The sequence below is a fragment of the Capricornis sumatraensis genome, chromosome 17, assembly GCF_032405125.1.
Source record: "Capricornis sumatraensis isolate serow.1 chromosome 17, serow.2, whole genome shotgun sequence".
In the NCBI taxonomy this organism is placed as follows: domain Eukaryota; kingdom Metazoa; phylum Chordata; class Mammalia; order Artiodactyla; family Bovidae; genus Capricornis; species Capricornis sumatraensis.
In genome coordinates this window covers 39631422-39646359 of record NC_091085.1, presented here as the reverse complement: position 1 = coordinate 39646359, position 14938 = coordinate 39631422, and the positions used below count along the sequence as shown (strand labels likewise).

At 40.8% G+C, this 14938-nt stretch overlaps 1 protein-coding gene across 1 annotated transcript in view; it reads left to right on the top strand.

The window, feature by feature from the left end:
• The first annotated feature begins 451 nt into the window (after positions 1–451).
• Positions 452–14938, top strand: part of FAT4 (FAT atypical cadherin 4) — a 187468-nt gene continuing 172981 nt past the window's right edge. Inside the window, exon 1 of the mRNA XM_068989805.1 lies at positions 452–5626. Coding sequence (XP_068845906.1) covers positions 452–5626 — 5175 coding nt within the window. The remainder of the gene's footprint in view (positions 5627–14938) is intronic.

Below are 14938 nucleotides of genomic sequence, written 5' to 3'. Positions count from 1 at the left end.
CGCCTTGGGTAAGTTTTAAAGTTTCTGAAGATAATAGTTTGCGGTAATTCCTCCTATACCTTAAATACAGGCAACTTCTCCCAACTCCTATCCACCCCTGGCGAAAACGCTCAGACTCTGGATTCGAAAATAAAGTGAAGGGGGAAATATAGGAGATTGGAGAAACTTCTCTGGGAACTCGTCCACAGGCAGGAGTAACTGCCCGAGGAATGCCCTGCCGCTTTTCCTCAAGGCATCTCCTCCTCACTAAGCGTCCAAATGGCTACCTGGAGGCTTTTGCTCGTGCGAATTGCTTCTTCTGGACTGGAAGTTCTTTGAAATAGCAGAGCTCTCAGAGCCGTCGGCTGCATGTCTGCTGGTGCTACTTGATCCCTGTCATTATCACTCTTTTTTTTTTTTTTGGCCTCACCTCTTCCTTCTCTTTATCACTCCGTTCCAGGGAGCCAAGACCATGGACTTGGCAGCAGACAGGGCTCCTGGCCGCCCGTGGCTCCCGCTGCCCACTTTAACATCATTTCAGCTCCTTCGTGTCTTTTGGCTGCTGTCACTGCTCTCGGGGCCCGCCCGGGTCAGCGGGGCGGAGCAGCGCCAGGTGTTTCAGGTCCTGGAGGAGCAGCCTCCCGGCACGCTGGTGGGCACCATCCAGACGCGCCCAGGCTTCACCTACAGGCTCAGCGAAAGCCACGCCCTGTTTGCTATAAACAGTAGCACCGGGGCCCTGTACACCACTGCGACCATCGACCGCGAGAGCCTGCCCAGCGACGTGATCAACCTGGTGGTTCTTTCCAGCTCACCCACCTACCCCACCGAAGTGCGGGTGTTGGTGCGGGACCTCAATGACAACGCCCCGGTCTTCCCAGAACCCTCGATTGTGGTCACTTTCAAGGAGGACAGTAGCAGCGGGCGGCAAGTCATCTTGGATACCGCCACCGACTCGGACATCGGCTCCAATGGCGTTGACCACCGGTCCTATCGCATCATCCAGGGCAACGAGGCGGGTCGCTTCCGCCTGGATATCACCCTGAACCCGAGCGGCGAGGGCGCGTTCCTGCACCTGGTGTCCAAGGGCGGGCTGGACCGCGAGGTCACACCGCAGTATCAGCTGTTGGTGGAAGTGGAGGATAAGGGCGAGCCCAAGCGGCGGGGCTACCTTCAGGTAAACGTGACTGTGCAGGACATTAATGACAACCCCCCGGTTTTTGGCAGTTCCCACTACCAGGCGGGGGTGCCTGAGGACGCCGCGGTGGGCTCCAGCGTCCTCCAGGTGGCGGCGGCGGACGCGGACGAGGGCACCAACGCGGATATCCGCTATCGGCTTCAGGACGAGGGGACCCCCTTCCAAATGGACCCCGAAACGGGGCTCATCACGGTGCGGGAGCCCTTGGACTTCGAGGCCCGGCGCCAGTACTCGCTTACGGTGCAGGCTATGGACCGAGGCGTGCCTTCCCTCACGGGGCGTGCCGAGGCGCTGATTCAGCTTCTGGACGTCAACGACAATGACCCCGTGGTAAAATTCCGCTACTTCCCTGCCACCTCGCGCTACGCCTCGGTAGATGAGAATGCTCAAGTGGGCACGGTGGTGGCTCTGCTCACCGTGACGGACGCAGACTCCCCAGCGGCCAACGGGAACATCTCCGTGCAGATCCTTGGGGGCAACGAGCAGCGCCACTTTGAGGTGCAGAGCAGCAAAGTGCCGAACCTGAGTCTCATCAAAGTTGCCAGCGCCCTAGACCGGGAGCGTATCCCTTCTTACAACCTGACAGTTTCTGTCTCGGATAACTACGGGGCGCCCCCTGGCGCAGCGGTTCAGGCGCGCTCTTCCGTGGCGAGTTTGGTGATTTTCGTCAATGACATCAATGACCACCCTCCTGTGTTTGCACAGCAAGTGTACAGAGTGAACCTGAGCGAGGAAGCGCCCCCAGGAAGCTATGTGAGTGGAGTGTCCGCCACTGACGGCGATTCTGGTCTCAATGCTAACTTGCGTTACAGCATCGTCTCTGGTAATGGACTGGGTTGGTTCCACATCAGTGAACACAGTGGTCTAGTGACCACTGGGCTTGCTGGGGGCTTGGACCGTGAACTTGCTTCCCAGATTGTACTCAATATCAGTGCTCGGGACCAGGGGGTTCACCCTAAGGTTTCCTATGCCCAGCTTGTTGTGACTCTCTTGGATGTGAATGATGAGAAGCCAGTGTTTAGCCAGCCAGAAGGGTATAATGTGTCTGTGGTTGAGAATGCGCCTACTGGGACTGAACTACTGGTGCTCGGGGCGACCGACGGGGACCTGGGTGACAATGGGACAGTGCGATTCTCCCTACAGGAAGCTGAGACCGACCAGAGGTCCTTTCGCCTGGATCCTGTGTCTGGGAGGTTGAGTACTATCTCTTCCTTGGACAGGGAGGAACAAGCTTTCTACTCCCTGTTGGTTCTGGCCACAGATCTGGGGTCACCTCCCCAGTCATCAATGGTTCGCATAAATGTGAGCCTCCTGGATATTAACGACAACAGCCCTGTGTTCTACCCAGTCCAATACTTTGCTCATATTCAGGAGAATGAGCCTGGAGGTAGCTACATCACCACAGTGTCTGCCACTGACCCAGACTTGGGTCTCAATGGAACCATCAAATACAGTATATCAGCTGGGGACAGGTCTCGGTTTCAGGTCAATGCTCAGAGTGGGGTTATTTCTACAAGAATGGCCCTAGACAGAGAAGAAAAAACTGCTTACCAGTTGCAAATAGTGGCTACTGATGGTGGCAATTTGCAGTCTCCTAACCAGGCGATAGTAACCATCACTGTGTTGGACACTCAAGACAACCCGCCTGTATTCAGCCAGGCTGCCTACAGCTTCGTGGTCTTTGAGAATGTGGCCCTGGGATATCATGTGGGTAGTGTGTCCGCATCCACCATGGATCTCAATTCCAACATCAGTTATCTCATTACTACCGGGGATCAGAAAGGTATGTTTGCTATCAACCAGGTTACTGGGCAGCTTACCACAGCAAGTGTGATTGACAGAGAAGAGCAATCCTTTTATCAGCTGAAAGTAGTAGCCAGTGGGGGCACAGTGACTGGAGACTCTATGGTTAACATAACAGTTAAGGATTTGAATGACAACTCTCCCCATTTCCTTCAGGCAGTAGAGAGTGTGAATGTGGTGGAAAATTGGCAGGCAGGTCACAGCATTTTCCAAGCCAAAGCTGTGGACCCCGATGAAGGTGTCAATGGCATGGTAGTCTATAGCCTGAAGCAAAACCCCAAGAATCTCTTTACTATCAATGAAAAGAATGGTAATATTAGTCTGCTAGGACCCCTGGATGTTCATGCTGGTTCCTACCAGATAGAGATCTTAGCATCTGATATGGGTGTTCCCCAGCTCTCCTCTAGTTTCATCTTAACAGTTTATGTCCATGATGTAAATGACAACCCACCAGTGTTTGACCAGCTTTCTTATGAGGTCACCCTTTCTGAGTCAGAACCTGTGAATTCTCGATTCTTTAAAGTGCAAGCTTTTGATAAGGATTCAGGAGCAAATGGTGAAATTGCGTACAGCATTGCTGAAGGCAATACTGGGGATGCTTTCGGCATATTCCCAGATGGTCAATTGTATATAAAAAGTGAACTGGACCGTGAACTTCAAGACAGATATGTTTTGCTGGTTGTTGCTTCTGACAGAGCGGTGGAACCCCTTAGTGCTACTGTGAATGTTACTGTAATTTTAGAAGATGTAAATGATAACAGACCTCTTTTTAACAGTACCAATTACACATTTTACTTTGAAGAAGAACAGAGACCTGGGTCGTTTGTGGGCAAAGTAAGTGCTATAGATAAAGACTTTGGGCCCAATGGAGAAGTAAGGTATTCTTTTGAAATGGTGCAGCCAGATTTTGAGTTGCATGCAATTAGTGGGGAAATTACAAATACCCATCAGTTTGACAGGGAGTCTCTTATGAGGCGGAGGGGCACTGCGGTGTTTAGCTTTACAGTCATCGCAACAGATCAGGGGCTCCCTCAGCCTCTTAAGGATCAGGCCACAGTACATGTTTACATGAAGGATATAAATGATAATGCTCCCAAATTTTTAAAAGACTTTTACCAAGCAACAATATCAGAGTCAGCAGCCAACCTGACACAGGTTTTAAGAGTATCTGCCTCAGATGTTGATGAAGGTAATAATGGACTTATTCACTATTCTGTAATAAAAGGAAATGAAGAAAGACAGTTTGCTATAGACAGCACCTCTGGTCAGGTGACACTGATTGGCAGATTAGACTATGAAGCCACACCTGCCTATTCCCTTGTAATTCAAGCAGTGGATTCAGGAGCAGTCTCCCTCAATTCGACCTGTACCTTAAATATTGATATTTTAGATGAAAATGACAATACCCCTTCTTTCCCTAAATCAACACTATTCATTGATGTTTTGGAAAACATGAGAATCGGTGAACTCGTGTCCTCTGTTACTGCAACTGATTCAGATTCAGGTGACAATGCTGACTTACATTACGGTATCACTGGGACTAACAACCATGGAACTTTCAGCATTAGCCCCAACACTGGGAGTATTTTTCTTGCCAAAAAATTGGACTTTGAAACACAGTCTTTGTACAAATTAAATATAACAGCAAAAGACCAAGGAAGGCCTCCTCGTTCATCTACAATGTCGGTGGTTATACACGTGAGAGACTTCAATGACAATCCTCCTACCTTCCCTCCTGGGGATATTTTCAAGTCTATTGTTGAGAACATCCCCATTGGAACATCTGTCATTTCTGTGACTGCACATGACCCCGATGCAGACATTAATGGGCAACTCTCCTATGCAATCATCCAGCAGATGCCACGGGGCAACCACTTTGGCATAGATGAAGTCAAAGGCACTATTTATACTAATGCTGAGATAGATCGGGAATTTGCTAATCTCTTTGAGTTAACCGTTAAAGCCAATGATCAAGCTGTGCCTATAGAAACTAGACGGTATGCTTTGAAAAACGTGACTATTTTGGTTACAGACCTCAATGACAATGTTCCAGTGTTTATATCACAAAATGCCCTGGCGGCGGACCCTTCGGCTGTGATTGGTTCTGTTCTGACCACAATCATGGCTGCTGACCCAGATGAAGGGGCGAATGGAGAGGTGGAGTATGAGATCATCAATGGTGACACAGACACCTTCATTGTAGATCGCTATAGTGGAGATCTGAGAGTGGCTTCAGCCCTGGTGCCTTCTCAGCTGATCTATAATCTCATAGTTTCAGCAACAGACCTTGGCCCTGAAAGGAGGAAATCAACCACTGAATTGACCGTCATTCTTCAGGGCCTTGATGGACCTGTTTTTACACAACCCAAATATATAACCATTTTGAAGGAGGGAGAACCCATTGGCACCAATGTGATATCAATAGAAGCAGCTAGCCCTAGAGGATCCGAAGCGCCAGTGGAATATTATATTGTCTCAGTCCGTTGCGAGGAAAAAACTGTTGGACGGCTCTTTACTATTGGACGACGGAGTGGCATCATTCAGACTGCAGCCATCCTGGACCGGGAGCAAGGAGCATGTCTTTACCTGGTGGATGTCTATGCCATAGAAAAGTCAACTGCCTTTCCCAGAACACAGAGAGCAGAGGTAATGATTTTATCATTCCTTAAGAATTATTTGTTGATTTTTGGGGGGGGTGGGGGAAAGATCATTCTCTTTCTATTTGCTTTCTATAATGATTTACCTTTATTGTTAAATTGTTCGTTTTACTGACAGGACCATATAAAAATGTTCTATCTTACAGACTAACAAAAAATACATACAGTTTAGCTTTCAACCTGATCAGAACCAAAGTATGAACCCTTTTTACCTTGTATGTCATCTCATGCTATCTTATGTGTAAAGCTAAGGAGAATTCTTTAGCGATTTCAGAAGTTCAGGAAAGAATCCATTTATTCAAGTTAAATTACCTTATTAAACTAAATACCTCACAGTTAAGGAAGTCTACCAGAGGACGAGGAATTTCAGACTTGAGAAATCTCTATTCCTCAATGAAGAACTTTGGTAGAAGTCAGCATTATAGCGTGGCTTTCAAGGGGGGAGTGGCAATGGGCTGACAGTTTACATCAGGACAGTATTAACTTTCACATCCTCAGCAGTCTTGGCAGTTTCTTTATAGACAGTGACTAATTTTAATGTGCTGAGCCAAGTTTGGGGAGATTCCTGATTTCATCTGCCTACACATTTAAGGCACTATCTTCTGACTTAACACAATCCTTTCGCTTCTCCCTTGAACTAAAGCATGTAATGTGCTGTGAATGATCAGAGATTAGAAGCTGTTTCTGGAGACAATACAATATGGTTCAATGCCATGGTATAAGTACAAGTTGTTCTGTCTGCTGATAGGTTAGACACTAATGTTTCATAGCATAAGCCAAAGAATTTCAAGCTTGGCCTTTCCCGGGGTATATTTTTGACTATTACTACCTCAGTGTATCATTGATTTGCTTTTTTAATTGAACTGCTTCCAATGTTGTTTTGACCATCAACTAGAAACGATAAAGCTATACCCCGGATGGCTCATTTGCTGGTTCCTCAGTTCTCTCTCCCCTTCAATATATCCCTTCAGAGATATTCTGGTGTCACTTAGCCAAAAACACAAATTATCAAATGTGGTTTGTGATACTTGGCAGGAACCCAGACACAACATGCTAGTGAATTTGAGGCTCATGTGTTTGTTTTCTTGCTTTCTTTTCTTTTTTATAGCTGTGAGGGGTTTCTTCATTTAAAATGTTCATTTATTATCTTTTCGAATCCCATGTGATCTTTTTTTTTTTTTTTTCAAAATAGGTAGTTTTGGCTCTTCTATTGATGAAGCAGTATATTCATGGCCTAGAGGATATTAGATATATAATTAGGGATGTAATTCTTCATGGAGACATAATTCTTAGAGATATTATTCTAAGTGAAATTCACTTTTATCTGTATACACAGCCCTGAAGAAACTTCTACCCATATGTCCTCTTTTACCTAATTAGGTTTTTAATGATCTGAGATAGGTCTTACATACTGAGTTATTTGGTTTAACTCAGGCTATGATTTACATGTAATTTTATTTTGATTTGGGGTTATTCCTCTGCTAAACCCACTTCCTGGCTCTATTTTCCTTCTCTGGAATTATTTCTTAGATGAAGAGATTTAATTAGTTTAAAAATGGAAATACTTATTAAAGACAGGCAATTAAGTCATTCTAGGCTTTAGAAAAAAATTTTAAACTATAAAATAGATTATGTTATTGGTTGTTGTTTGGTTAAAGTGTTTACCTGTGCTTGGCAATAAGAATAAATGTCCATTGTTATCATTAGAAGATTTATTTAGTCTTACTATTTACCCATTAGATATGCAAAAATTGACTTGGCTTAAACTTATTAAATAGTGCTGTCTCTTCATTAGACATGAGGAGTAAGAGTAATAATTATAGATCATTTTGCTAATAATAGGTGATAATATGTCTGTTATTTTTTAACTTCAAATAACACCAGTATGAAAACTTATTCATATTTGCTATAACCTCTTTAAAGATCTGGAGAGAATTCACCATGATGATTTTTTTAATGAGAAAAAATTGTTTGTCAGGGTATCTTCTGTGAACTAAAGTGCTGAAATTGTAAACCAAGTTTGAGTTCCCAAGCTCCAACCACTCCTAAAATTAAAAGCAAATGTGTTTCTCCAAAGAATATTGAAAGCAGTAGTTGGGAGCTAGAATTTCATATTATTATTGGTTGTATCTTTCAATTGTATACAATAAAGTTCTTTTTTCCTTCTGCTCAAACAATTAATTTACCGTGATTCTGCAAAAAGAAGCTATAAATTACCTAGGGTTGTCAGAGGTGATTTTTCAATTGTTCATTTCCAAGTGCAAACTTTGCTCCAATGCATTTAACAATTTATTCCTGTACATTGATAGGAGTCTGGGTTGCTTACTCAGGTTTCTGGCTAGAGTCATGGCTGATCACATTCCATGGACAGAGGGTCAGTGGTAAAAGAGAAATGATTTAATCTGCGTTCTTTTTCAAGCTCTGACACTTGTGTGGAGGGGGAAGGGCCTTGGGGATTTGGCTCCAGTACTGCTCCTTTTGGAGACTGTCCAGTTGTACACCTTCACCTCCCCTACCTATCATAGCTAAAACTTGGGTATATGTAACAGTGTCTTTGAAGGATGGCTTTGTGTTGCAGACACAAGGTTTATTGTCCTTTCATTTTGCATCTTTGTATTCTCAGAAGAGTCTTGATTATGTTAGAATAGCTCATATACATTTTGTACCTCTTTTCTACCTTCAACAACAAAAAATAGAGATGTAGCACATCCACAGGCATTTCTTTTTTAACATGTGTTTTATGGGAACATGCAACTTAGGGACTGGGTTGGACTTTTGAAGGTCAGAGGCTTTGTCTCATTGGTCTTTATGATCTCCTAGTATAATATTTCCTTGATAATAATAATATCTCCTAAAGTCTGGTATATTACCTGATGTATAGAAGGTACTCAGTACATGTTTGCTATATGAGATGATAGAAGAGCTAAGGCTGGTACATGTGTTCTTGTGTCTCAGGAATAATCAACAGAGAGAAGCAGGGGGAATGGAAGGGGCTATTAGTAAGTTTGATCTTATCATTAATTGAACTAGGGACATAAAGACATACCAGTTATCTCTGTTCTACAAATGAACTGAGAATTGTCAGAAAGCTCAAAGAGGAAAGAAGAATTTAGGTGGGTGGTCCCACATGGAACTTAGCATTTAAATCAAAGGAAATCGTATATATACTTCCAGGTTGCAGTTCTCAAATTGCTTGGCCTCAGGACCCCAAAGAGCTTTGGCTTGGGTGTGTCTTAGTTATTGATATTCATGTTATGAACATTAAAATTGAGAAATTTTTAAAATATTTATTAATTTCTTTTAAAATTACTGTAACCATATAATATATATTTGTTAATAAAAGAACTTAATTTTGTCAACCCCTAAGAACTAACAAAAAAGACACATTATTTTATGTTTTCATAAATCCCTTTAATATTTAGATTAAGAGAAGAGAGCTGGATTCTCAAATCTTATTTTGTGTATTGTAATATGTTGTTCTGGTTAAAATATATGAAAATAATCTATCTTCTCTTAGACAAAGCTGAATAAGAGAGAGATATTTTGATATCCTTTTCAGATAACTGTTGATTTTCTTTTGATACTATATCAGAATTTCACAAGTGGCTGTTTCTTAAAACTTACTTGCAATAAGGAATCTGAAACCCTACCGTTGAATTTTTCATACTTTGTTGCATGAAAATATTGATCTACCTTGGTTTATGAGTGGAAATTTTACCTATGTATGACTTAGAAACATCAGGTACTGGTCATTTGGAAAATATTGGCATAACTGATAAGGATATTGTCGAAAGAGCCTTTACGTATATTGACTCACGACCTCATGGTAATGGTTCAGAGTTTTCCAAATTTGCTTTTTCACTTGAAAGCTCAAATTTTATCATTAATAACATATATTGTTGTTTCCCGGAGTATCAGGCTCCCTTTGTTCATTTTCAAACAAACAAAAAAATCTGCCATTTTTTAAAAAAAGCATGGTTTCTCTATCAGTTGTTTTTTTCAAGGAAAAATTGTATTCCAAAAATAAAGCACTAGTTCAGCTTGCAACTCAATCCATCACACACATGCTTTTCTTTGAGACCACTGTACATAGGTACAGATTAATGGCTCTTTGTTCATGTTTCATTGTTTGTCACCCCAAATATTGAAAAGACATTGGGATTTAAGGGTTGAGATTTAATACAATGAATAATTTACTGTTTCCTCAAGGAAAAGTCTTTAGTTTTTAAGTGAAACTGGCGTTTTATTTTCACTGTGACTAGTAAGTGAATAATATAATTACACCTGGAATACCTTGGAGCTACTGCTTGGCTTTGTGCTAAGGTACCAGCAGTTTTACCAGCTATCAGTTTTGCACCTCTAGTGTAAATGTCAACACAGCGAACAGGCAAACACTGCTTTGTATTATTATGAATACAGTTTTGATTTCCCAGGTGTCTTTAATGGGTCTCTGGTATGCCTAGGGCACCATCTTCTGTGGTGAGAGAACCATTGGTCTAAGTACTGACATTTTTGCAATTCAGTGAAAACAGTAAGACAACTAGAAATAGTCTATTAAAAGTGTGCTTAGAATATTAAGTGAACAAATTATGGTTTTTTAAAGATTAGAAATGAATTTTAGCAATTGATAATAAACCAATTTATTTTCACATTGAAACCATCAAGATTTCCAAGAGAAATGGTGGAAACATTTGTAATTAATCCTGAATATCAAGCTTAGAAATACTTTTCTTCCAGACTGTTCAAAATAAAGGTGAGTGATCCTTACATTCAATGCCGGTATATCTTGTGTGTCATTCCTCACAGGCAAAATATAAGCAAGGAGTTGAATATTTAATAATAATGGTAATAATTATTATAAAATGTATTGAGTATTACTATGTTCAGTGATTGAGCTGAGTACTAAGTGTTTCTTCAGCAATTTTATCATTTGGACCTCACAACATGTCATTATCACTCCCTCTTTGTAGTTGTGGAAACAGTCTCAGAAAAGTTAAGTGATTTGTTTAAATTCAGACAGATAAAAAGAAAACCACATCCAGACTTGTAGTCCCTTATCTGAGTTCATAGTTACTCTCCTATAAAGCCAGGGCAGTCTGTGGCCTTAGTTAAGAGAAGGACATTTAATCTGATGGATACAACTGTATATGTAAGCTTTTGATAACCTTGTTTTTATACCCTTTTTTTGGTGTTAAAAAGTCTTTTTGAAAAGTGGTATTATGTATTGTCTGAACCAAGAGAAGTATGACTTCTGCTGCCTCAATCAAGACCTTCAGCAGATGCTGTTCATTCCTGTGGGTCACTTACTGATAGGAACGAGGACACCAGTTTGAGGACATGTGGAGGAGTTTCTGGAACAGGGAAGAGGCTGAGAACATGAGAGGGGCCTTGGAGACAAAGGGAGGGCATATTCGGTGACTTTCCTCACCTACAGTATTCTGCAGATTGGAACCAGTTGCTATACATTATGAAGGTAGAGGATCCATTTTTGGATTTTCAGATGATAAATCTTACTCTCTTAAGAAATAATGATGAAATTGTGTGGATGACTTGTGAAGATTATATGAAAAGGAGGAAAACATTTTCTTACTTTCTCAGCTTTTGACTTCTACGGTGTTTATTTTTTAACAATCTATGATTGTTTTCTGATTTTGTTTTTTCCCTGTTGGTATGTTTTTGAATTTGTTAAACAAAACACTGTGACTTAAAGGGCTCTATAAATTTTCAAGTCATGTATACAGATAAGGAATACTGATGAATGATTAAGCTCATGCTGCATAATTTCATATATGGCTTCAGGATACTCAATGTCCTCTCTTTTGGTTACAGATTTCCATAGATATAATTTATCTTCTGACAAAGTTATTATTTCTTTTTTTGCCTTTATTAAAACCCAAATTATTTTTAATCCTTTTTTTTGTTTCACTATACTTTGAAGCAACTACCCTAAGAATAGTTTTGAAAAGATGTTTATGTACTTCATATTTTGTGGAATCAATTTTTCATTGCATTGTCTGCATCTTGCACTTTGTCATCATTACAATGAAAAACTGCCGAAGAACCTCATTAGCTGTGAGGGATTGTTGAGTTAGTGACTATAAAGGATTCCACAGGCTCTGAAGTGTGTCTTCTCTTCTAAGAATTAATAAATCTAAGGTTCGGCTCTTTATGATAACCATGACATTAAGTAGTATTCAGAATTAGGAGCTTGGGAGTGAAAATTGGGGAATAGTAACTGGCAAATGATATGGTCAAAATAAAGCGTTTCTTAAAGTGTCCTAGATATGGAATATGGTAAATATATTCTATTGCTTTCGGCTTTAAGTAGTCTTTGACAACATATGGCTGATTTTAATACTATAATAAGTGAGGAGAGAGTATGAATAATGCAGAGAAATGAAAATGAAAAAAATTCTATTAGGCAAATATTGTTTATAAAATGTATACATGTAACATATTAAAATATACATAATGCCATGTACTAACATCTCTGCAACCACTGTACAAAGTTGTATGCAACCATCATACAAAGGTTAATGGATTTTTCCTGGTATTAAAATCTTGAGACAGAATAGGACAATAAGGTCACGAAAATGACACAATCTAATTGGAAGATACTTTATATGTGGACTTCCCTTGTGGCTCAGCTGCAATGCAGGATAACTGGGTTCGATCCCTGGGTTGGGAAGATCCCCTGGAGGAGGGAAAGGCTACCCACTCCAGTATTCTGGCCTGGAGAATTCCATGAACTGTATAGTCCATGGGGTCACAAAGAGTCAGATGCAACTGACTGACTCACTTTCTTTCTTTTATTAAGTGGTACCCAGGAATTGACTATAGGGACACAGAGTCCAGACATATATCAATATTTAGGAAACAATTGGGAGTTAAAACTAAGTTTTAAGGTATTCAGAAAATGTTGAGCAACATTTATAAACTCTGACAGCAGGCATTTGGAAGCCAACGGCATTGTTATGGATTATTTGTTTCAGGTTATTGACAATTTTGCTAACATTTTATCATATATAGATTCTAATATATATAAAGTGCTTACATTATGTCAGACACTGGTGAGCACTGGGCAATGTCCTGCCTAAACAATAATCTGTGACATCTGACCATTTAACAAATGAGGATACTGAGGCTAATGAAAGTCAAGTTTATGGAGCTTGTTTATGGTGGAAGTGGATTTGAACCCAGCAGTCTGACTTGAGTATGTATGTTTAATCCCAGCACAGAATGGCATAACGATGGTTGATACTTTCTGTACTCTCATAGGCATTCAGATTTTACTGTGTCAAAAGTTGTTTTCATATTTTTATGTTCCTTCATACTAGTGACTGAAAAAATAAAGGGTAAAGTGAAATTTAAAGACCCAATAGTAGGATAACTTTGTTTTTGTTGTTGTTGTTTAGTCGCTAACTCAGTTCTGACTCTTTTCAACCCCATGGAATGTAGCCCACTGGGCTCATCTGTTCATAGCATTTCCCAGGCAAGAATACTGGAGCGGGCTGCCATTTCCTTCTCCAGGGTACCTTCCCCACCCAGGGATCAAACCCATGTTTCCTGCATTGACAGGCTGATTCTTTACCACTGCACCACGTGGGAAGCCCAGTAGGATTATATAGGTACTTCTTAATCTTTATCTAGGTTACACTTGAATAAATGGACATGTAGTGTCTGTTCTTCATTTTATTTTCTTCAGCTTTCAGTGAAAGTATATTTCCATTCTTCCAGTTACTGCCTCATTTACTTTTCTTCCCTTTTCAGCAAAATTTTTGAAAGAGTTGCCTATACCTGTCTTCTTTCTTCTCTTTGTCTCATAAATCCACCCTCATCAGGCTTAGCTTTTGTAACTCTAGTGAAATTGCTGTTACCAATGTCTCAATAATAGTCACATTTTTACATCATTGGGCAATTCCCAGTGCCCATTGTATATGTAATTCTAAGTCATCAGACTCTGGGGAGTTTTATTCCGTTTCTTGAACCTTTTCAGCCTTCTTCAACAACTTCTCTCCATGCCTTCAAATTTCAAATGTTGGAATATCCCTGGAATCGATTCTTGAAAAACTAGTGCTTTTTAATCTATACTTATCCCCTGGAAGATCTCGATCAATTCATGATTTTAAATAACATATACATAGATGACTCCAAAATTTTGTCTTTATCTTGTATAGCACTCCTGAATTCCATATTCATATAAAAAACACTTACATGTTTGAATAGTTTCTCAATAAATGTTTGAAGTTAACATTTCCAAATCTGAGCTCTTGTATCTTCCCCAATAAAAACCAACTCAACCATTAACCGTCTTCTCCTCCTTTGATGGCAACCCCAATCTTCTAACTGCTCAGGTCAAAATCTGGAGTTATTCTTCGACTTCTCACTTTTCTCAAGTGTAATCTGCCAGATAATCTTGGCTCTCTCTTAAATATATATCTGGAAACTGATCTTTTCTCATCACTTACACTTTAACTCCCTTGGTCCAAGACACCATCATCCTTCCCTTGGACTGTTGAAGACATCTTCTTACTGATCTCCAGCATTCTCTCCTACTCTTCTTCTTCCTTGAGTATTTACTTTATTCATACTGGCTTCTTGCTACGTCCCAGAACTTGCTAGGCCCACACCTACCTCAAAACTGTTGCTCCTGGCTCCTCCCTCTCCATAGAATGCCCTTTCCTCCAGAGAGCTAGTTGGATCGTTTTCTCCCGCACTTCAAATATTTGCCAGTATCTCTCATTCTAAGTGAGAATTAACCTTTGTTTTCTGACTTATTCCTATAGCCCCACCCTCTCCCATTCTGCCTGATCTCCATTTCCCTACTGTGGTGTTTCATCTTCCTCCCCCATAGAATTGATCAGCCTCCTTCACTAGCTTTTTCTCAACTCCCAAGATGCACAGTGCTGAAATGCCCTGGAATCAGTTCTTGAAATTCTCTTTCTAATCAATTCTCCCCCTGAGGTGAGGAGTCCAAGCAATCTCATTGCTTTAAATAACATACATACACTATACAGATAAGTGCATATATAAGTGCATGTGTATGATATGATTTGCTGATCCATAATTTTGGTTATATTTTGTCTGTCTTCCACAAGAGGAGGTATATGGAGGTATGCTATGTTCACTGATGTAGCTCAAGAGCACAAAAAGTTACTTGGAACATAGTAAGCACAAAGTAAATTTTTGCTGAATGAATGAATGAACAGATCAACTGACCTCCCTGCTTCTGTCTTTGATCTCTTTTATCTAGTCTAGCAGAAGTGATCCTTTAAAATATAGGTGAGAGCATTTCACTCAC